Source organism: Photinus pyralis, unplaced genomic scaffold (genome assembly GCF_008802855.1).
Source record: "Photinus pyralis isolate 1611_PpyrPB1 unplaced genomic scaffold, Ppyr1.3 Ppyr1.4_LG1, whole genome shotgun sequence".
NCBI lineage: Eukaryota > Metazoa > Arthropoda > Insecta > Coleoptera > Lampyridae > Photinus > Photinus pyralis.
This window is the reverse complement of record NW_022170249.1, coordinates 54,849,869-54,875,121: the sequence shown is the minus strand read 5'-3', so window position 1 is coordinate 54,875,121 and position 25,253 is coordinate 54,849,869. Positions and strand designations below refer to the sequence as shown.

The 25,253-nt window shown below is 34.3% G+C and overlaps 1 protein-coding gene across 1 annotated transcript; it reads left to right on the top strand.

The window, feature by feature from the left end:
- Nucleotides 1-4,695: 4,695 nt before the first annotated feature.
- Nucleotides 4,696-11,168, top strand: LOC116163163. Its single transcript, XM_031477013.1, has 6 exons — nucleotides 4,696-4,715; nucleotides 5,872-6,275; nucleotides 8,701-8,796; nucleotides 8,852-9,138; nucleotides 9,199-9,358; nucleotides 9,418-11,168. The coding sequence occupies exons 1-6, from the start codon at nucleotides 4,696-4,698 to the stop codon at nucleotides 9,567-9,569; spliced, it is 1,119 nt and encodes a 372-aa protein (XP_031332873.1). The 3' UTR covers nucleotides 9,570-11,168.
- The last annotated feature ends 14,085 nt before the right edge of the window (nucleotides 11,169-25,253 follow it).

The window sequence follows — 25,253 nt, the reverse complement described above, 5'->3', positions numbered from 1 at the left end:
CAATATTTATTTATTTATCCAATCTGAATCCAATACTGGAAAAACACTAAATGGATAATCCAAGAATTGGTATGGCATAATATTACCACCTTTAATCCAATATTGTTACTATAATATTTATTCAACATAGCGCTAATATTGTATTCACAACGTTGTATTGTAAAACCATGGTTCAATATAAATTAACCTGCCTCTTTACAATATTAGCTGCGCTACATTCTACCAATGTAAATGCAATACTGGAAAATCTATATGGATAAGTCCGTATTGGATTTAAAAAAATGTGATTTCTGCAATTTGTGTTGAGTGGAAATTTATTCAGGAAATCAAACTAGCTATTTTGGTTACAATTGCATCTACAAACTGTAGTGCTGCAGACCTTTTTACACAGGCATCATGCTGTTGCCGTATTTTTTGATGTGGAGAAAGCCTTCGACATGACGTGGAGATACGGAGTAATACAAACGTTCCACCAATGGGGATTAAGGGGGAAGCTTCCAAAACTTATATCGTCTTTTTTAAAAGCATCGTATCTTTCGTGTTCGAATGGAGAACTCGTTGTCGGCTTCTAGGAATATAGAGAACGGTATTCGACAGGGATCTACTTTAAGTATAGTACTATTTGTCATTGCAATCAATTCCCTAACCAGGTCTGTTTCTAATACGTATCTTTATGTAGATGACTTAACCATTCTCTACTCTGCACTTACTATGAGAGAAATGAATAGAACAATGCAACAGGCTATCGATAGAATAGTATCCAACTCCAACGAAATGGGATTCCAATATCCACTGAAAAATCTTACCGCATGCACTTTTGTAAGCTTAGAAAGCCACACCGCATGGTCCCATAATTTCATTGAGAGGTAGATACTTACAGTGCAAAAGCTTTGGTACTAATTGCCCTACCAATTATAAATGGCTGTTTAAATTCCATTAAGACAACAACTTTGAGTTATACAGGGTGTTACAAAAATGGTGGGCTGACTATATGCAGGCGGCTTCTACGACTAGAAATAAGAAAAAAAAGTCTAATTAAACATATCTCTAAAGTGGCTCGTTAATGAGCTACAGCTATACTGGAAGTTTTTTATTTTTTATTCATAACGATAACAATAAACGGAACCTTTATCAAGTAGGTAATCACTAAATTGAAATCAGACCGTTATCAAGTAGGTAATGCGCACTTTAATCATCTAAAATCTATGGTGTATTCTACTCAAGTCGAAGATGCTGAGGATCTTCGACAGAGAGTCGTAGACGGATGCCAGCAAATTCGAAACGTTCCAGGAATTTTTGAACGCGTGAGACAGTCCATGATCCGACGAGCTCAGATGTGTGTTGCTGCCCGTGGAGGTCATTTTGAACATTTATTATAATAATTTCAGTTTAAAAGATCCGTTTATTGTTATCGTTCTGAATAAAAAAAAATTTCCAGTAGCTGTAGCTCAGTAACGAGCCACTTTAGAAGATATGTTTAATTAGACTTTTTTTCTTATTTTTAATCGTAGAAGCCGCGTGCATATAGTCAGCCCACTATTTTTGTAACATCCTGTATAAGTTGATCAATTAGAAATATTTTGCATTTTCGACGTTGGGTCTTATTACCTACACTCATAAAATTTAATATAGTACGAAAAACTATTTCAACTATAATCTTCAAAATCCGTACTTAGAGATAAGCGGAAACCTTTTTTTTTAAATTTACGAAATCGTGCCCTTTTAAATGGTAAATACCTTTTCTATTTAATGATAAAACCTATGATTTAAATTAATAGATATGGAAAATCAACTCGCCCTACTTGATAAAATGTAAAAATAATTAATTTTACTAGCAGTGTTTGCTCATTTATATGATGCCTTACATAAACGTTGACAAAATTTCATTAATTAGATATCTTCTTTTTATTATAATAACCCTAATGTTATACAACGAAAACATTTAAACCTACAACTTAAGAGGCATCTACACCCCCCGCAAAAACCTCTCTAAAAGGTTTCGCGCAGTGTCTGTTTTTTCTTAAAGAACATAAAATTACGTTTATGTTTATTAAGGACAGATCGAGGATTGTATCTAATTTTATATTAAATAGAAACTTCAAATACAAAGCTGCAGAATGACAAAGAACTGCTATTTTAGACATTATTCAAAGGTTCGTATATTTTGAACAAACATTTTAATACAAAAAAAACTAGATACAGTCCTAGCATGAACCTTCCTGTGCTCAAATACATAGACAATAACTAAAAAAAAGTGTATTATATACCAGTAAATAGACACGGCTCGGGACGCCGCAACTGAAAAAGTTTACGAAAATTGTCATGAGAAAGTGCTGGCATCGTTTAATTTAGGTTACTTGTTAACACCCTTAAATAAATATTAACTCTTTTCGTCATTAGGTATATTTTGTTTGAGAAAAAACAGACACTTTTAGAGAAGTTTTTGCGCGGGGTGTAGATGCCTCCTAAGAATAATTTCCAAATATTTTTGATGGGTAGAAAGTGGAATGTTAATTTACATAGGTACTTAGTCTTTCTTGCCTATAATGACGGCAGATTAAGATAATTGAATTGATTTCTAATAAGTAGAGATGTTTACAGGATAAGAATGCAATTAACTATTATTTCACTGATGAGACAAATTTTGTTTACATCTATTGATCTTAATTACACTTCCATTGATCATTGGACGATATTCAAAAGAGCAATTTCGATTATGTTGTTATCGTTGGTAATTTTTTTTCTATTTTCTTTATTTCCTACTGGTTTAATTTTCTGATACCTAATTTAAAGCGAAAAAGGGGTAAATGATTATAAAATAAGCTTTGAAACTTTGTATCCTTGTTAACTAACACTGGTAAAACTGTACTACCTAGATGTCCTTGAATTTAAATCCAACTTTGCTGTGAAGAAAACTTGTTATTTAGGGGTAAATTTCTACCTACTACTTAAAAACATTTACATAAAAGTAAAATTTCGCATTCTTAGACCAACACGTACAAATTCCTTTTTCGTGTCACTTGTTAACATCTCGTATGCAATGCAATATCTAATCCAATTGTAAATGTTGTTATTAAAAACATTTTTTTAAATAAAGAGCAGTTTTTAATCAAGACATGTAACATCAGCGACTCATCGCTACAAATCACCGTGATTGAACAAGAATTTCGAATACATTTCCCTTCCACACAAGCGTACCTCAACTTTGTCATTGACAAAGATATCGCTACTTCTAATAAAATTCAATCCAGTACCTTTCTTATTTATGGAGTGATTTTTTCGAAAATTTTGCTGTCCTCTCGATAAAGGCAATTGATCATTTTCCGTCTAAACAAATCGAAATTACAGAGCATCATTTCAAATGAGAATATTTCACAACGAAAAAGTAATAGGTCATGAAACACATCCAAGGGTAGCTGACATTCGACCTGATTTTATCACCTGTAACGCAAATACGAAAAATACGCTTTAACCAATCGCTGTGCGATGGCTTTATTTGTTGTTCTTATTTATTGTTGTGGGAATGTGCTAACTATGAATTAAAAGGTTTGCATATTAGCACAGATCCTTCAAAAATCTCCCAATTATTGTAAAATCCAAAGTTTGATATACCTATTTCATTAATACAACGGTTTAAAACATCCAAACGTTGATGAAGGATCCCTTCATTGGCTTCATTCAACGATCCAAATCTATTTTATTATTAGGTCCAGGGACATTTCGAAATCAAGTTGGGGACGTCAATTGTTATCACAAAATTTAACAATTAATTACGCCTCTATTTATGTGATGTGATGAAACAGAGTGGATTTTGGATTAAGCTCGGGAATTAGATACTTTCGTGTGTGCTTAATCATAACCGATTGCCAATTTTGATACACCACCATTATTTTTGAAATCCATCCAAATTTTCTTATTGAAAATTGGAGACGTCTGTTTATACCGAATTTATTTATTAGCAATCACGTGCGGGGTTGCTATATAGACTGTCTGACACCAACTTAATATTATGGAAGATCAAATTTCATAGGCAGTTACTAATATTGTTTATTAATATTTCTTTTCTATCTCGTTTTTTTATACGTGTATCCTGAATCGGTACCATTGGGGAAGCGCGTGGCACATAAATTTATTTTTTTTTGCATTATAAAAGACGTAATATCGACATAGGCATACTTTTTCTAACGAAAGCGAAATTGCAAATTGAAACTTATCGAGCACTATCACTAAATTTGTGTTAAGCGCCTGGTTTACTTAAAATGAAATACGAATCACCTATTAAAGGATATTGAAAATAATGAGTTATTTTTGTATGTGAAATATTTCAGCATTTGAATGAATAAGAGTTCTTCGAAATAAACGTGTTTGTTGCAAATATTCCTGATTCCTGTTAAATGGTGAGGGAAGTTTCAAATATTGCAATTGTTTATCTCTAGTGCTAGTCAGCAGTATAGTAGCTAGTAGGCCAGTTCCGCTTGTCTACATTCGTTGTTTACGGTATATCTATCTAGTTATATTTTCCTGCTTTATTTTACAGTTACGTTGCGTGGTTAATATATCCATCATTAGTTACTATCGTTTGTGAGTTTTGTCTACTTAATTTTTGAAAGCTTCTCTGAACTGATTTTGTCTACGTATATATTAAGAAACATTGTGTTGGAACCTAAGTATTAATAGTGCTGTGTAGACTACAATATGGCCGTAAATCCTTCCAAGTAAGTATTATTTCCATTTATATTCTTATAGAAATAAGCAATTTAATCATTATTTATGATTTGCTGTTAGATATGTTGTTCTTCAACTAATTTTCATAAGAAACCGGTCATTATACTTGCACATTCTCTAACTTTATGGAGTTATAAGGGTGTGTCGCCCAAAATTGTTTATGTAACCAGCTAGAATATTATGGACAATATTATTTTCGAACTACGTTCTAAATAAAAACTATATTAGAAAAAATTAAATTAGGATTTCAACTCGGATCGATAGTAATAACATATAAATTTAGGAATTCAAAATTATTCCAAATTTTATATTGTAGAGCATTTACTTCTATACATTATTATACCTGTAGCTCTTCTTGCTAACATTGTGCAGTCAGTATCCTATAGCATCTATTAGGACACATTACTTAATTACTATTCTTGATATCAACTGTACTGATAACATTATGTGTAGGTACTGTATAGAAGCCCTACATAAAATATTTGTATTAGAACGGTTCTTCGTTCATAAATATTGATTAGGTGTAAAATATTAAAAGTGTCAGGAATTTAGTATACAGGGTGTTACATTTGAGATGTGCCAAAATAAATGGGGCGATACAGGAGACCGAAAGAAGCATTTTGTTTTTCAAATAAGCCGAGGGTCGCAAATGTTTCGTTTGGAGGTTACGCTTAAAAAAGTCTCTAAAATTGCATTTCTTTGTTAATTTTTATCTTGAGAACCATAAGGCGTATGCGGCACATGCCCTTTCCGATTTTTCCACATTTCAAATTACTTACGAATCTAGTTGGCAATTACGCACTTATGAGTTTCCAACCTACTCGAAGGAGCAATGTTCTGATGCGCATTTGTTACCCCGGTAAGGGGTGCACCATGTTGGGGTAGGAATTTTGGAAAAAATTTTCCAAAATCTGAGAGGGAATACCCAATATCCTATCACGGGGCGTGCCATCCTTCTTGATACGCCTTATGGTTCTCGAGATAAAAATTTATAAAGAAATGCAATTTTGGAGACTTTTAAGGGTAACTTCCAAACGAAACATTTGCGACCCTCGGTTTATTTGGAAAAAAAATGCTTGTTTCGGTCTTGTGCTTGTATGCTAATTTCCTGGAGCTTGCAATAAAAGCTTACCGATTCATTTCCAGGAAATCCTGGGACGTCGTTATTTTTAAGAAAGACAATTCTGTTTATCACATTCCCTCATCCTGGGCTGTAAATGATGATAAAACAATATATTTGTGGCCAAAAGTACCCATATCAATATTGAAGCATTCAATAGAAGAATGTGAACCGCCTAAAACTTCTGTATCCTATAAAGAGTTGGGCGCCGTTTATAAAGGAACAAGGAACACAATTGCTGCAGCGAGACGTCTTCAAGAAACTGTCATAGAATCACGGTCAACATCCAATGAAAGCGAAAGCGGCTCTAGCTCTGTTAGATGCGAAGAAATTGAGGATTCCTTTGAAGAGGAAGGAAACGATACATCGGGCAATGATGATGACGATACACTGACATTTAATTCGGACGAGAACAACAAATCAGAACTAGGTAACTATTATACTGCGTATACAGTGTGTTCCATTCTGAACCACTTTTTCTTGAGATTACGATGGTGCGACTGACAAAGCAATCGTAGGTCCGGTTACCTAGATATTAAAAAAAATTAACTTTTTTTAAAATTGAACTCCTTGTACCTATGTTTTTGGATACTTTTAAAAAAATGAAATTCACTTAACCATGAAAAAATTAAAATTAAACGGACTACATTTCATTGAGGTTACTGTTATTAATTTTTTATTTAATTAATTATGAAATAAAGGTGGCCGAGACTTTAAAACAAATGAGTACAGATGAGTATTTCACGTTTAGGGTAGTTATTAAAACATAAATTTAGGTAAGGGCTGAGCATGGAAGAGCAGAGCTTGGGAACGGTACCGTTCTTGGGCAACTGAACTTCGCCCCTTTAAGCTTTAGATTCATTTTTCTTACATTATTTATTTTAATTTTTTGAAGAAGCTTAATAAATGCCATTATTATTATATTATTATTACTATATAGTGACAAATTTCATTAAAAAAACCTAGTGGGGCAGTACTTTGCAACTGTGTAGAGTAATAGTATATTATTATACGAGCATATAAAGTGTGCGATTATGACACGAGGTGAAGTTTGCAACACGAGCCGAAGGCGAGTGTTGTAATTTTTCCGAGTGTCATAATCGCCTTTATATGCAAGTAAAATACGCTATTTTATCTACGACTATTTAATTAAATAGAAAATGCGGCATCTGAATCAGTTTGAAACGTAGCAACTTCATAGCGGTAGCGCAATGTACGCCTATGGTTTGGTTTGCGTTCGTTCATTCGTTAACGGTATAACCTCAAATCTAATTCAATGTATCGCAATGTACCTAAGTGGCGAACTAAATATGCAATTTATCTTAAGTTCCCAGAAGTCATTAATTCAACACATAATTACCTACACGTAAGATTATTGCTAATATAAATGGTTGTCATTCATTTTTCATTGTTTTAGATTGTGACATAACCTATGGAAGTAAGGTGGATATTTATGTGATGTAACTATGTACAACTATTCTCTAAATCCGATCGCAAGGTTCAATTATGCCTGCAGAAATTGTTACACAGCTGCCAAATGGAATACAATATTTTGTTTCGCATACATAATCTAATTTTTCAAAGCGTTACGCTTCTCCGACCTGCATCCAAGAAGTTTCTTCCTCTTTTAGAAACGAAGTTTAAGCAATGAAAGCATAGTTTTATTGCAAATTTAAGGGCAAGAGGTGTTTTTTATTAGTTAACGTACATATTGTAGCCATCTATTTAAGTAATTTGGTCAATGCCTAGTATGTAAGACCTGTTACGAATTATCAATTCTTAAAATACATCATGCAAAACTGTGGTTAAGTGCTACGACAATTTGTATCCTTTATTGTCAACGAGTGTACAATATGTTATTGTTTTGTATCGTGGCACAATTTCGACAATACCACATATGTTGTACGAAACATATTTCTCTTCGTAAAAGGCTGAAACTTATAGGTTATACCTAGCATAATCTTCAAATGGGGCTTCCGATAATCCATTATGCTACAAATAATGCCTTGTGAATATGAAGGTATAGATACTTTAAATACAAACGAAAACCTTATTCATGCTCATGCAGAATATTTGTATCAGCGAAGGTATCTGTCGTTAAGTAACGTTGCCTGAACTTGCCAATGACTTCAGGTATTTTACAAGTTTATTTCATCCCATTTTATAAATATCGCACATATCTCGTCATAGGGGTGGATCAAGTTCCTGTATTAATTGTTTTTCAAATAAACCTACAAAGTTAAGCGTACGTAACCCGAAATCTCTCATTTCTAACCTAAGAAATGCTTAATTCAAAACAAAACTGACAGGTAGTACATACGAGATGGGCGGTTCTATTTTTAGTACATATGCAATTATGAACTTATACATATGCAATTATGAGAAATATATAGTGACATAAAGTAGTTGTATATAAGGATTTTAGAGGAACCGATAATAATGCATATCATAATTCGCTAAAATATAGTGACGTTATTTGAGCGTTATTTAATAGTCGTAGATAAAATTTAATATTTTCAAGTTTGCCAATTTATTGCAATGCAACTCTTATGTCTAATCACATTACTTCGGACGTCATATAAAAGCTACATCCATGTAGAATACGTAAAAAGCAGTAGCCTACAATGTTAAACACTTTTTGCAATAGGTCTTTCAATTTGAGTGACCCAATGAAAACATAATAGTTTAGACTTTTTCGTTATTATCTCGGTAGACGCGCTTGGACAGACCTCATGTTATGCATTGCACAAAATCTACTTCTTTTTTGAGTAACTAATTTTGATAATGAAGAAGATTCGTATATAATTATGAATACGATGTAGAATGGGTAAGAATTTTATTTTATGATCTTTTAGCTCCATCGAGTTCAGCTGTGTACCGATCTACATCAAAACTACAAAATTCAAAAGCACAACGCGTAAAATCTGGCAGTTCTCTTCCCAAATCTAAGGGTATTAAATCATTAAACAGATGCCCGCAATCAATTAATTTCTCTTCCACGTTCAGACGTCACAATAGCTACACCACAGAGGAACCCTGCATCCAACCTTCGTTGCTCGCTTACGGAAGACCGATATACTAAATTAATGAAAGCAATAGCCGGAATTGAATACGATTTGAAGGAAATCAAGTCTAACCAGACACGGCTTGAATCGTCCGTTGCCGCCGTTATTGCTTCCTCTACCATTACGCCTTCCAGAATTTCAAGACACTTCGAGTTGCCGACAAGGAATCAAGAGGGATTGATGAAACTGGAGGAACAAGTTAAGCAAGATACAGAATTTGAAAATCTTGTAAGTATAACTGACTCTCTTTAAGCCATAATGATCAATTTTTGTTTCATACTTTTCTAGGTGAAGATTTTGGCACTAGTAGGAGGTGAAACGCCTAAGAAAGCGACCTATCAAATTATGAAGAGATTGATGAATAAGGAGCTCAGTCTATTATACTCCGCATTTGGAAGAAAAGGGAAAAAAAATTTCTCATCACTAACGTTGTATAAAGCAGTTTTAGGTAAGCTATTTTAAATTTGATTATATATCATCTATTTGATTACTGTTTTTTGTCCCCAGAAAGCGTTCGTGTGCTGTTTCCGACGACTTCAGATCAGGACATTAGTCGCTTTATCAGCACATCCTTGGCCACAGCAGCGGATCGCGAAGGGGGCCGAAAATCTCGTGTTACCGGCGTAAATAATCATGATACAATGACCCAAGCAGATTAGGTACCTATTCACTTATTGTAGTATAATAACATTATTCTTTACTTTATTCTTATTACCTACATAGCTAATTTAGTTTTAAAATTTAAAATTCATTATCAAATATGCCAAGGTCTAGAAAATCCATGTTCATAAAAAGACACTTGTTAGTAACACAGCTGCCGAGTTCATCTAAAAGTTTAGAACACGACGTACACCCTGTTTTCTCTGATTCTAAGGTTCACATCTGTAAATCTCCTATAGAATCATATTTACCTTGTGTGTCTACCCTTAGTAACGATGTACTTTGCCAAACGAATTTGCCTTACCCACCTACTCCATCCATTGAGACAATTTCACCAGAAACAGGAAAACAACTAAACAACTTGCGCAATGAAACAATTTCACAAAATGCTTTAATAGAACCACTTAAACATTCTATCGAAAGTGATCTAAGAAATTGGGCTCTGATAGAAAATGTCAATCACAAACAGTTAACCTCATTATTGTCCATTTTGAGACGGTATCATCCGGAGTTACCAAAAAGCAGCAAAACATTACTAAAAACCAAGAGAAAGTTTTGTTCTAAATCCATGCTGTCTGCCGATAAATGTAACGGCGAATTTTTTTATTTTGGGATAGAGAATGGCATACGTCACCAATTGCTTAATGATGACATTAGATCTTCCTTATTTACATTGGAAAATTCTTATCACATAGAACTAGTTTGTAATATTGATGGTTTGCCCATATACAAAAGTTCCAGGTCTCAGTTCTGGCCAATATTAGCTAAAGTTTTTAAAAAAAATTACACCTTCTCTCCATTTGTTGTTGCCCTGTTTTTAGGAAATAGCAAACCGCTATGCCTGAAAGATTATTTGAATGACTTTATTACAGAATTCAATAACCTTTCAACCAATGGGTTTTTGTACGAGGGAGAAAAAATTACCTGTTCTTTAAGGTACATGGTTTGTGACGCACCGGCAAGGTCTTTTTTAAAAAATATTAAACCTCACAATTCATACTTTGCGTGTGAAAAATGTACCGTAAAGGGTCGGAGAATTGAGAGTAGGATGTTATACCCATTGGATTATAATTGTGAATCTCGTACAGACAACGGATTTCATATGCAAGTGCACGAGGAACACCACAAGGGTGTATCGCCCCTAACTGAAATAAACAACTTTGGACTGGTGTCTGGATTTATTCTGGATTACATGCATATGTCATGTTTGGGAACTATGCGGAGGATGATTCAATACTGGTTTAAACCTATTTGGAAATGTTCCATCGCATTAAAGTTTAGGACAGAAGCTAGCCGTCGAATGCTTAAAATGGCCCCATATTTTCCAACCGAATTTAACCGGAAACCTAGATCTTTTGTAGAAATAGATATGTGGAAAGCGTCAGAGCTCCGAAGTTTTTTGTTATATACGGGACCTGTTGTAATGAAAGATTTATTACCTACCTCAAAATATAAACATTTTCTTTGTTTTCATGCTGCAATGCGCATTGTTTGCAGAGGCGTGTATTCGAAAACTTTAGGTAGAACTGCAATCACACTTATACAGAAATTTATTTCGGATTCTCAGAGGTTATATCCAAATTTAGAGCCAATCTATAATACCCATTGTCTTCTTCATTTAGTCAAAGATGCAGTAAGTAACAATTATAGTGTAAATGATTTCAATTGCTTTGCATTTGAAAGTTACCTAGGGAAACTTAAAGGTATGTTGCGTAATAAAAATCGACCTATGGCACAAATTTATAAAAGACTTATGGAACAGAGGCAAATATCTCCCAAACCAATGAGGCCATTTCAATCGTCTGTCACTACATCTTCTGGGCAAATAAAAGATATTTACATCCGCAATAAGCTAATATCAACAAAGATTGTGCGCGATTCATATGTCATTTTGAAAACGGGCAAAATTATGCAAGTCGTGGAAATTTCGGAAAAAGCAAAAGATGAGTATGCTTTGATAGGACCAATTTTTTCCGATGTTGCACATTTTTTTATATCTCCCATACATTCATCAATTTTGAATTATTACAAAGTCCAGCATTTGGGTAGATATAAATTTACCGCAAGCTCGGCAGATGTGGCTTCTAAATGCATTGTATTACCACTAGACCATATATCCCAAAGTGAATATTTTGCTGCAATTGCTATGGTGCATGAATGAAAAATTTGTATTTTACACATAGGTGTCCTAACTAAAATTTTCATCAATGATAAATCCGATTGTCCATTAACAAGAAAATGGCCCCTGCAATGCGATGTAAAATTTGATCCCCTTATAATACAAAATTCAACTATTTTCTTTTTTATTTCGAGAATGGCATTTTTTTTAGAGGGGTGCAAATTTTACTTGGGACAGAGAATTTATGCTTATATGTTTTAAACCTGCAATTTTTCGTTTGGTAATATCTTATACTTTGCTTAAATAGTAAATTAGGTCGTTTTTACGGATGTTTGTAATAGATATTAATAGATGTTGTGTTTATCTTAGATAATTAATTTTAATATATCTTCTATGTTGTTACCCTTACTTACTCTTTTATAATAACATATTTTTTGCAATTTATTTGTTATTCATAACTACCTAATTCTCAATGTTGACTTGTCAACAATTCTGTGATTTACAAATGTATTGAATATATTGATACAAGTAATTTCAAAATTTTGTAACTACTCCAACATTATCCTACTTCAAAGTTCTATGTTTTTCCATATAGTGCTTCATACTGAATGAAAGTTGTGAGACAATATCTCGAAGACCGTGTTAGAATTGTCCAATCGTACGTATTTAGACATTCATTAATCTAAAATGTGAACATTCGGACTTAATAAGACTTAATAAGACTAAATAAGATTGAATATTTACATTTTATATTTTATACAGAAACATATGATATTGGACCAATTATATACAAAACTTTGCACTCCATATGTCCCCGATATTTCTTCACAACCTTTATTTTGTCTGATGGTACATGTGAAATTTATATTTGAGCAATTTACTTTTGAACCAACATGGTGGAATGCTCACATTTCGAAATTTCCCCAACATCCGTATACAATCTTGATTCAATATTTACGATAATGCTTGGTACAATGCCAATAATGTATATTTGACCAACGTTGTCAAATATTCACATTTCGATTTTTTCCCAATATTGGTTTACAAACTTGATTCAATATTTATGCTATTACTTGGTACAATATAGAATTACTTCATTGAACCAACGTAGCCAAACGTTCTGATATCAAAATTTCCCCAATATTGCTTTACAATTCTGATCCAATGTTTACAATACTTCTTTTTACAATATATAAAATTTACATTTGGGCAATATAGAAGTCCTTTATCAGGCCAATATAGCAGAATATAACATTTCGTAATTTTCCCAATATTGATTTCCAACATTGATTCTATATTTATTATACTGTTTGGTATAATATAAAAAATCTGTATTTGGACAATATAGAAGTAGGTTATTGGCCCAATATGACTAATGTTAACACAACCAATATTGGTTTTTAACATTGACTCTATATTTATCATTTAGATTGGTACAATAGGTGCTTTCTTTTGCTTTTGGATTTTGAATCCAGATCAGTGCAGTTCCGATCGCAACTTCTGAACGTAAAAAAATCAAAAGAACATGATTTTGTAAGGTTGGGTTATTTGCGATAGAATCAGTTGCAAAAGAACGTAATTCACGTCTGACATTTTTTATTTGTTAGGTTAGTAAATAAACCAGATGGATATTAACAAATTTGTTTTGGTAACAAACCATTATTATTTATTACATTCCTGACTATCGTTTATTTCACCTTTAGGATCAATTGTTAACCCCAATGGATGCAATGAGTACTTCAAGTAGTAATAGTAGTGACGATGATGAAAGGGACAATCAACATAAGAATTAAGGATTATGTTGAAACAATAGTTCTGAATTATACAGTGGATGACTTTAAAAGTCATTTTAGAATGGATCGAACTAGTATTTCCACATTAATTGAACGCTATGATCCTAATGTCTCACTCAAACAGGGTGGTTGGCCTCGTGTTACTAGTACCAAGGCAGTGTTATTGACTGTGTGGTACTTGGCTAACATTGAAACTTTCCGACAAATTGGGGACAGGTTTGATGTCACATTAAGTTGTGCACATGGTACTGTAAAAGTTGTTACGGAATATCTTATTAGGATTAGTGGTGACTATATAAAGTGGCCTACTGATGTTAAAGCTGTTGATGAATCTATAAGCTTTGAAAAAAAGAAAAATATAAGTAATGTAATTGGAGCCATAGATGGAACCCATTTTAGAATTAATAGACCTAAAGTTCACCCTGAAGATTATTGTAACAGGAAAGGATACCATAGCATCATTATGCAAGGGGTTGTAAATAGCAAAATGGTATTTATTGACATTTATGTAGGAGAGCCTGGATCTATGCATGATGCTAGGGTTTTTCGACGTTCTGCCTTATATAAAACAGCAACAGAAAATCCTGCAGACTTGTTTTATGGCAAATACAAATTAATAGGAGATTCTGCATACCCTGCTTTAGACTGGTTGAGTACTCCAAAAAAGGATAATGGTCATCTAAGTAATGATGATAAAGATTTTAATTACCGGCACTCTAGCACTAGAATTGTGGTCGAAAATGCGTATGGTCATTTAAAAGGTCGTTTCAGGAGGCTTCAAAAATTTGATAATCTTACGACAAGTTTCATAATAAATTGTATAGGGGCATCTTGCGTGTTACACAATATATGCCAAATGCGTAAAGATTTTAATGACGATATATTTATGGAAACTGTATAATATAATAAACTAATATCTAATAACATAAACACAGCTAAATAAATCTTAAGAAACTTATTATCAATTCTTTTAACATAAAAAAAAACTTATTGTGAATCTTGTTCGTTTGCCATTATCTTTAAATATTTTTCCAATAAAGTAACTTTTTTTTCTTCTAGTTTAATTTTTGCTTTTTCATATCAACAATAGTGTTTCGGCATCAGACCAAGATGCTTCGCTTGACTGTGAATCTTCACTATATGTAGAAGTACTGGGTGTAAGGTACCTTTCTTCTGGTGACTTTTCCACTACAGTGTTTTGCAAAGTTTCCTTATGGTTATTTAGTAATTCTTGGGCAAAAATCATATCTAAAAGCATTAAAATTGTAATTATTGACATTTTTCATTTAATTAAAACCTGTTGTGGCGAGATTATAATCCTCCTGGGATACAACAATATCATAAACAACATCTGCCTCTTGTAAGCTTAATGTTAAGTTTCCACTTCCGGAGCACATTTTGGCAAATGCAACAATTTTTGCAAATAAACAAGAAATAAAAAGTAAGGTTAGAAAATTGCGATTGAATCCGTTGAATCTGTTTGAAACTTTGATTTGGTGCGGAAAGGGGAATGCGGATCGCGTTCCGAAAACGAGGTTAAGGGGGGATTGATCGTATTGGCAAAAGAACGCGTTCATTTGATCTGAATGCGACATAACGTGCTTGGATCGTAAAATCCGTAGCAAAAGAAAGCGGTTAATATGTTAGATTTGTATTGGCGCAATATAGAAATACCATATTGTACCATTATCGCGTAATGTTCACATCGTATAATTGGGCTAATATTTGTATTCAACATTTACCCAATGTTTTTCACATATTGAGCTAACATTTTACCAACATTGGTGTTCCACCTGGGAGGGTGCCCATTTAGCACCTTTATTATTCCTAGCGTTCATAAACGATATAAAGCACGTTTTTAAGTTTTCCAATTTTTTATTATTTGCCGATGACATTAAAATCTTTAAGCCGATTCGTTCTATACACGACTGTTTGCACTTGCAAGAGGATTTAGACTCACTTTCCGCTTGGTGCGTTTCTAACCAAATGACCTTAAATCCAATTAAATGTTTTTCGATCACGATTCACAGAATAAGATGCCCAATCCGTTTCTCGTACGTTATCGACGGATTTTTTTGCTTATTCGGCAAAATTCCATAACTGATTTGGGTGTCACTTTTTCTTATGATTTTACCTTTATATGCTTTATATGCAGCCAGGCACGAAAGCAACTCGGATTTATAATTCGCAGCGCAAGTCAATTTCGAAATCAATTAATCTTCAAATCTCTGTATTATTCGTATGTTAGATGCACCCTAGAATACTGCTCTCAAGTTTGGTCCCCTTATCAAGATACCTACATTGTCATGGTGGAAAAGGTACAACATAAATTCCTCCGTTATTTTTGGTATAAAATGGGTTATCTTGCTGAAAACTTTTAGCATATCGTTGCTCTGCAAAAATTGAACAGCAACACTTTATTGGCTCGAAGAAGATGTTTCGATTTGATTTTTCTCTTTAAACTGATTAATGGTCATTGTGATAATTCCTTGCTGCTTCAAACAATAAACTTTAATGTACCCGAGAAACATCTTAGATACACTCACCTTTTCTCTATTAAATCCTCCAAAACTAACTATCTCAAAAACCTACCCATTGAGAGATTTATGTGTTTAGCTAATAGTTATCCATATATTGATCTATTCAATGTTTCTCTAAATTTACTCAAACAAAAGTTAAAATTACATCTCACATATGTTGATATGGATTTTTATAAGAAACGTTAACCATAGCACTTTTGGAATGATAATGTAGCATGTTTGTTTATTAAGAGTATGTTATAGGTATAAACGGTAATGTATATTATTATTGTGAGTTATTATATTAATTTAATTTAATTAATATTGTATAACATGTTTTTTTTATGTGTAATGTACACTTTAAACCTGTTATTGTTATAGGTAATTTATTATTGTTGTTCTTTTTTGGGGTTTCCCTGTAAATAAATATTATTATTATTATTATTATTATGGTCGGTGTTTCTTGTGAGAACTCAGGTCTAGCCTGGTTAACTAATCGCACGGATTAAAATCAAGTAACGATTAGTGTCTGTGTCTGGTAAAGTTATGTAGGGTTCTAAAAAAAAATAAAAAATAAAATAAATATTCACACACTCACATTGGAAATCTAGGGATAGTATGTAATTCATACTTACCAACATAGCTATTAATGGCCACAATAGTCAACGCTATCAGGAAAGAAGAAAACAAAACAAAAATATCATTATAATAATTCCTGTAATTTTATTAATAGAGTTTATTGTGTAAGTGTTTCTTTGGCTTTGCGTTTGGGTTGAATACGAGTGGGTTGTGATAACGTGGTGTGTTTATGTGAAGAAGGAGATTTGTGTTTTTTAACTGTGCTAGGACGTGTAACTTTATTCGGTGGACCTGTCTTTGTGGTACATGTTGCCTTACTTGTATTTATGGTGTTTCTTTGTTCTTGAGGTTGTATTTGTGTTGTTGCTTGGGTTATTGATGGAGATATTATAGTATTTTGTGAGCTAGTAGTGCTGTTTAGGTTTTTGCGTTTGGGTTGAATACGAGTGGGTTGTGATAATGTGATGTGTTTCTGTAAAGAAGGAGTTTTATGTTTTTTAACTGTGCTAGGACGTGTAACTTTATTGGGTGGACCTGTCTTTGTAGTGCAAGTTGCGTTACTTGTATTTATGGTGTTTCTTTGTTCTAGAGGTTGTATTTGTGTTGTTGCTTGGATTATTGGTGGAGACATTACGGTATTTTGTGAGCCTCTAGTGCTGTTAAGGTTGCTGCGTTTGGGTTGAGTACGAGTGGGTTGTGATAACGTGGTGTGTTTCTGAGAAGAAAGAGGATTGTGTTTTTTAGCTGTGCTAGGCCGTGTATCTTTATTGGGTGAGGGCGTCTTTGTAGTGCGTGTTGCGTTACTTGTATTTATTGCGTTTGTTTGTTCAGGAAGTTGTGTTTGTGTGGTTGGTTGAGTTAAGGGTGGAGATATTACAGTATGTTGTGTGTCATGTTGTGAGTCTAAAGTGCTGTTTAGGCTTTTGCGTTTGGGTTGAATACTAATGGGTAGTGATAATGTGGTTTGCTTCAGAGGTGAATCTCTGAATGTAGTATTTGTTGTACTTGTTTGTTCGGTAAGTTGTATTTGTGTGTTTGTTTGGGTTAGAGGTGGAGATATTACAGTATGTTGTGTACCGTGTTGCGAGCGAGTGCTGTTGTTTACATGTATACGTTGTGGATCATTTGTGTATGTAGTATCTTGTGTTATGTTTAGAAATTTACGAACAATATGGCATGTGTTGATAATGACTGCTTTTTGTAAATGTTTGTATGTGTTTTTGTCCAAACCTAATAGTTGTAAATGTGTATTGTCTTTGGTATAACTCCGGTAGCACTAAGAATAATGGGAACTATAACAGTAGATTTCATTCTCCATTGCGTCTTAAGCTCGATAGCTATATCGGTGTATTTGCAGTGTTTTTCTGCATGTGTTTTAGTTAAGTTGTTAGTGTTGGGTATGGCAATGTCTATAATACAAATGGATTTTTGTGTTTTATCTATAAGTGTAATGTCCGGTCTATTATTGTGGATAGTTTTGTCTGTGAGTAGTGTCCTGTCCCAATATAATTTGTGTGTGTTGTTTTCAAGTATGATCTGTGGCGTGTATTTGTAATGTGGTGTCTTATTTGTTATGAGATTGTGTTTAAGAGCTAATTTTTGATGTATGATTTTAGCTACCTGATCGTGTCGATGTTTGTATTCAGTTTGTGCAAGTCCTGTGCATGCCGATATTATATGTTGGATTGTTTCTGATGTTTGTGAACAGAGTCGACAAGAATCGTTTGTCACTGTTTTGTCTTTATGTATGTGTTTTTTATAGTTGCGTGTATTAATGACCTGGTCTTGTATTGCTAACATGAAACCCTCAGTCTCCGGAAAGATATCACATTCAGACAACCAAGTGTGCGTTGCTATAGAATCAACACAATCCTGACTAACCTCTTGTGGAATTATTATTATTATTATTATTATTATTATTATTATATTTGAAATTAGCTAAACTGCATGAGGTCGATTAATAGAATCATCGGTTGAATAATACGGGAGGCGCAAACGTTATTTATCTAATGGAGGTGGAAGTGGTTACGGTAATGCAATATATTCTCGAATGTAGAGAGTCGAAAACCCGGAATCCTCGCTGCATCCTGTAGAATCGCGATTAGTGAATTGTAAGCCCACACACAATCTTTTTATAAATCCACTGCATGACTATGACATACAAAAAAAAAACATTTTTCCAATATGAAGCGTGCCTGCACATGAAAATAGATACCACGATGTTTGTAAAGTAGTTCGGCAGTGGAAGAAATCGCCGACCTTCGAGATTATCTGATAGAAGTTTTATTTTACCAAATTGTTCCTGTGCCTATTGGAAATTAGTAATCAGTTTGTTTTTTAGGTTACGTCTCTCTGTCTGTAGAGATTCATCGCTCAACTATAAATAATGACGATTTCTCCGTCTCGTTTCCATTTTTTCGTAACCACCCCTTCGGCATCATTTTTATTTAATGGAAATTTCATTTTTCAGGGATTCCTATTTTGTTAAAAATTCAGCGCGCGGAAGGCATGTAATTAAGTACGCGATGTAACTACCAACCTATTTATTCCAGATGGCAGGAGTATACAATAAACACGGAACGAAGCCAAGTGTACGGTAGTAAATATTCAACAGAGACAATACAATTTTTTGTTTTGCGATTAAGTAACGAATCATTTTATATTAGCAAACTCTCTATCCAAAGTTCCATGCGGACACCGCATAAACGTTTTCTGTAGAAAATTGCGAATTCACTGAGACAAACAAGATTTGTTTGCAGATAAATGTTTGCAGTTTTTTTTATAATAAAATGACAGTTTCGGTTTTCACTCGACGGAACTACAGCTGAAACCTTTCACACCCTTGCATTATTTGCACAAGAATTGGAAGTAAAATTGTGTTATATACTAAACTTGTCGCTTGTTTTCGCTGTACTTGATTAACATATTAATAACGGCATGCCTGCCAAACATGTACGTGAGTCGAGGTATCTGCAGACTAGATCTACATGATAAACTGCGCGATCATCCACATACAAATATATCACTAAAGAAGTTTAAAACCCTTACGTATGAATTGCACGTAGTTCAAAATAATGCAATATTTAAGCGTGTTTCATGTGACGTATAGAAATCGTGCTTTGGAAAGTTATGAACTGCACTATCAACGTGCGAACGATATTTGTAAGATACGTCAAAGAGATATTGAGTATTTATTGAGCCAACGACAAATTTATATGCGTTATCTCAAGTTAACTGTTTTTTATAAAATGTGACGGAAGCTTCCTTTGCTTCCGTTTCGTGCAAAAAAATTCACTATGTTCAATTATTATTAATTGATGGCCTTGTCTTTTTTAACACCCACCACAAAAAAAGAAAGACACTTACACGACTCTATTTAAAAATTCTAGGGAGGTGCTTTTTCCGGGTACGTCGTCGATTTATTTCTCCCAGTTATTGGAAAATAATGTAATTTAATGTGCGTAATAATCAGTGGAAAATCTGCGAATTTACTATGATGAACAAAACCACAATTTAATTAAAAGCGATTGGACTGTCATTACCATGACATACACTCGGTTAAAACGAACCTACATAAACTCGTCATTAATATTATAATTATATCTTTATGCACCCCATAAAAACTGCCGCCTTTATCACAAATAAATAAATGAAAAAAAGTATAGAATGTTCAATCTAGTTATGACAGGCGAAGCTGTCGTTCTTCCATTCCATCGCTCAAAATTCAATTTGGATTATGGAGTTATAATTTGTCTCCGTATCAGTAGCGACTAATCTAAAAGTGGAAAAAGTTTTAAATAACGTTCGCTCTACATTTTTATACTTACAAAGCGAACGTATCAGATCTTATGACGCTAAATGAAATTAATGTACGTGTATAGAGACTTCATTTGATATTCGCATTTTTAAGTCGGTTAGTTAGTAAGAACTGACCCCATGCTTTTTAAAAATAAAGCAAATGTAATTTCAAAAATTATTTCGATTCTAAACGAAGCGTTCTCGCAGACATCCTTTTGTTAGCGAGTTTACATATTCGTTTTATGGAAAGTTATATTAAATTTACCGAGCAGGAAAGCACTTTAATTATGTACTGTTTCCTTAGGCTTAGAGTAACGTATAAATTGGTTTTTTATTGTTGACAACAATATTTCAGGAAAATGCTTAAAATATGCATTAGGTTACGTAATTTTCATACCTGCAATCTTGAGGGATGACAACCTCAAGTTTAAGAATTTAAAGTATTGCTTGTAAGAATTCGATGAATTCGAATTCTGAATACAACAAAACGTGAAAATAACGGACATATTTACCAAAATGTATTCAAATAAGAAATTGCAACAAAGTTTATGCAAACTTTTAAAAATAGCCCCCGGAATATCGTTAAATTAAATGCTCGAATTGGTATCCATTAATTGCACAAAACGACTGGTTGCACCGTCAAATGTCATTACGGACTATTTACGACTACACATCGTTTAATATTCGGGGGTAAATACACAAGAGCTTGATTTTTAATCGGATAATTTTATTTTTACACGAAAGTTTTGTTGCAACGGAAAAAACTCGAGATCAAAAGCGTGATAAAATCGCGACAGCTTCGATTTTATCTTAGGCTTTTGATCTCGAGTTTATTCCAGGAGGCAACAAAACTTCAGTGAATTAAAAATAAAATTATCCTGATTTAAAACCAAGATCGAGTGTTTTAAATCGCGGTAAAATTGTGACGTTTGCAAATTAATCGTTGATTTATTGACACTAATAGTAGCAATCAAGGGCGCCCATACTCGGGGGCAGGGGGGGGCCTGGCCCCCCCCTGGCTTCCAGAATAAAAATTATGCTGCTTCTCAATAAAGAAAAAATGTTGTTATACAGTTAGTATACTCCATCTGGAATGCGAGGCGGCATGCGGGTGAGTGTGCGTGTGTCTCTGTCCTGTGTCATGTGTGCGATGAGCGGACGCTAGACGCCACGATCCAACCTCTCTAGGGGCCTCCTGCCGAAAGTCAGGGCAAATTAAATACATTGATAAATGGGAGAAGGTACAATAACAAACGCTAGAAGGGAGAAGCAGGTTGTTCCCATGCGTGTACCCCCACCCTTCATAAATCATCTTCGTTGTTTTTTTCTCCCTCCTCCTCGAGCGGAGTGACGTGACTGTGACACTCATTAGTGCAGTGCAGAGGTGTAGTTTGGTTTTGGCGTTTGTTGCTTTGTTTTGAGAAAGAAGATACCGAACACGAACTTATTTACGTTATGAATACTGGTTTTTATTAGGTGAGTATTGAGTTATTTATATTATAAATAAAAATAGGCATTGATTTTGACGATTTCGTTGTACTTACAAAATAAAAAATTGCCGCGGTTTGCCGAGATTGTTAAATGGTACACCATGTTTTATTTTTATGATTCTTGGTGTCGCTTTCCTTCTTGCTCTTTATTACTTAAACATTTATGCCTTGTCAGCCTTGTTTTCATAATTTTTTCAATTTGTATTTAAATTATAATTAGGATCAAGGGTGTGGCAAGACTCTGGACTGGACTCGTGGTTCTGATTTACTCGTATTAATTTCAGATATGGATATAAGAAATTTCTTTGGTCGGAGAAGTAGAGGCCGCCAGGAGTCACCAAATTCTCAAGATCCGACACCGGCCAAAGTTCAGCGTTTAACACCGTCCGAATCCCCATCTACACCAGCGGTTGACTCATCAGGTCTAGGTGATCAGGATCTCCAAGCTCTTCATAGTTCAAGATCGTCCGAATCACCATCTACACCGGCTATTGACATCTCAATTGATCTCCGAGCTGTACATGATTCAAGATCGTCATTACCATCACCTTCCTTAGCTGGTGTTGAAATTCCGTTATTAAATCTTGCTCACAATGTCACCGAATTAGATGAAAATGACATCGACCCAGTGATTTCACGTTCAGCTGCTGACCAATTTGATTTGAATGGGCGGCAGCCATTGGTTGTAAATCACAGCTTTGATGTAGGTGAGTTCATGGACTCTTCAGTTCCAGAAGATGTAAAGTACCAGCTCATTACAAACCCACGTGCTCAAAACTCATCTCATGATTTTAAAAAAGACGTTGATGATGGAAGAAAACTAAAACGGCCTTTCCAGAAAAGTTGGTTTGAAAAGTACTCCTGGTTATTATATTCACCTAAGCTCAAGGGAGGTCTTTGCAAGTTTTGCACTCTTTTCAAGCCAGTTTTGAAAAGAGGGACTTTTGGTAACTTTGTAACAAGGGCTCACCATGACTACAAACATTTTCATGAAGATGCTCGAGGGCATGAAAAAAGCCGTTGGCATATCGAGGCCACAGGAAAAGCCAAAAGCTTTTGTGAATCCATAGAACTGAAAAGAAAAAGTGTGGTTGAGCAGATAGACAGTGGGGTTTCAGAAATCGTAAATGCCAACCGCGCTAAACTTAAATCTATTCTGTTAACATTGGTATTCTGTGGAACTCATGACATACCCATTAGAGGCAAACTCTCTGATGAAGGGAATTTTAAGGATTTACTTCTGTTTCGAGTAAATTCTGGCGACAAGGTGTTGGAGGAACATTTAAATCACCACAGTGGCAAAGGAAAATACACATCACACCGGGTACAAAATGATCTAATAAATATTTGCGGCTCTGTGATTCAAGAACAAATTGTTGGTGAGGCTAACAAATCTTTATAGCATTCTCATTGCTAGCCGATGAAACTGCAGACATCAGTGGAAAAGAGCAACTGTCTGTTGGAATACGTTTTGTTGACGAAAATTCGAACTTCGCTGTAAAAGAAGAATTTCTAGGGTTTTCGGAACTGACTACTTTAGATGCTGAGGGAATTTCTACAGCTATTTTGAAGTTCGTCGAAGATGTGGGCTTAGACATGAGCAAACTAATTGGTTTGGGTTTTGATGGGTGCTCAACCATGGCAGGCCATGAGAGTTGAGTTCAAGCTAGGATTAGAGAAAAATATCCAACAGCTGCATTCTTCCACTGTGCATCACACCGACTAAACTTAGTTGTCAATGACCTTAACCAGGTTCAAGAAATACGAAACTGTGTTGGGACTATTAAACAAGTAATCAAATTTTTCAGAGAAAGTGTATTACGGAGAAAACTAATACCTAATATTCCTTTATTCTGCGAAACTAGATGGTCTTACAAGTACAAATCTATAAGCCTGTTTAAAGAAAACTTCTTGGCAGTGAAGGAAGCCCTCAACACTCTCGCAAGTAGCCGTGAAGTCAACCAAGACACCAGGTCACATGCTAGCCAGTTGGATAGCGCAACTTCAACCCCTACCTTCATCGTGTGCTTACATGTGATGTGTAGATACTCTGCATATCTAGAACCAGTTGTAAACAGACTGCAGAACACTGACACGGATCTTCACACCGTCTACAAATACATTAACACTGATCTTCTAGCAGAGTTTCAAGTACACAGAGGAGGTGATGATGAATTTACAAGTATATTTGAAGAGATTGAAACAGATTGTAGAAAACTCGACATCGATATAAAAATTCCAAGATTAGCAAAAAGACAACAGCACCGCGTTAATGTTGACCTCACAGACTTGACACCTAAACATTACTTTCAAATAGCCATATACAATCCGTATATGGATTCAATTATCACCTCGCTTTCCTCAAGATTCGAAAAAAGTAAAGATGTCCCCTTCAAAAGCGGGATCCTGCATCCCCACTTTATGAAAAAGGAACAAAAGGAAAACTTCATAAAAGTTATTAAAAGTTTGGAGAAGTATTACAATATGGAAAACCTAGAAGCTGAAGCCCGACTTTGGTTTGATTTATGGTCTAAGAAGGATTGTTCTGAGCAAACAACCCTTCATGAAATATTACAAGAAACCACGTTTTTTCCATCAGTAAGGAAAATGCTCATCATTTACCAAACCATTCCTCCTACAACATGCACCGTTGAGCGATCATTTAGCACTCTGCGTAGAGTAAAAACTTGGTTAAGGAGCACTATGGGAGAAAATCGCCTTTCAAGCTTGTGTCTCCTCAGTGTGCACAGACTTCGATCCAAGTCGCCTGGATTTGAGGAAAAGGTCATGGATAGATTTGGTAAAAAAAAAAGAAATTTACAATTTGTTTTTTCAACAAACTATTAGTTTTATGTGAATTGATCAATATTGATTGTTGAATTACATGTTTGGTCTAAAGAAAATAAAAGTATGGGCAGTTTGTGTTTTAGAAAAAAATGTTATTTTTCTCTTTTTAGTCATGTATAATGTTGAATTGTAAGTTTTTTGCCTAAATACAGGTTACCTGTTACCAGGTAGCGTTTATTTAATGCGTGTTTAATTACTGTTGCTAACCCAATTTGAAATTTAAAAATGAAAATCTACTCTAAATTGTAATCTCCTTTTCAACATGTATTAAAGAAACTAACTTTTATCTTTGCGCTAATTTCACAATATTATTGTAAATGTATGAATAAATTTTAGTCAACAAAATATGGTAAACCATAATTCCAGAACGCTTAAAGACGCTTTTTAGGGGTGAACTTTTCAAAAATTTTCCGCTTTGCTGGAGGGTATTCCACACTCTTGCCCCCCCCCTAGGATATATCCTATGGGCGCCCTTGGTAGCAATGCTACTTACTTTACTACATGAAGGATTGCCCGCGTAAAATACGGTCATGGAAGA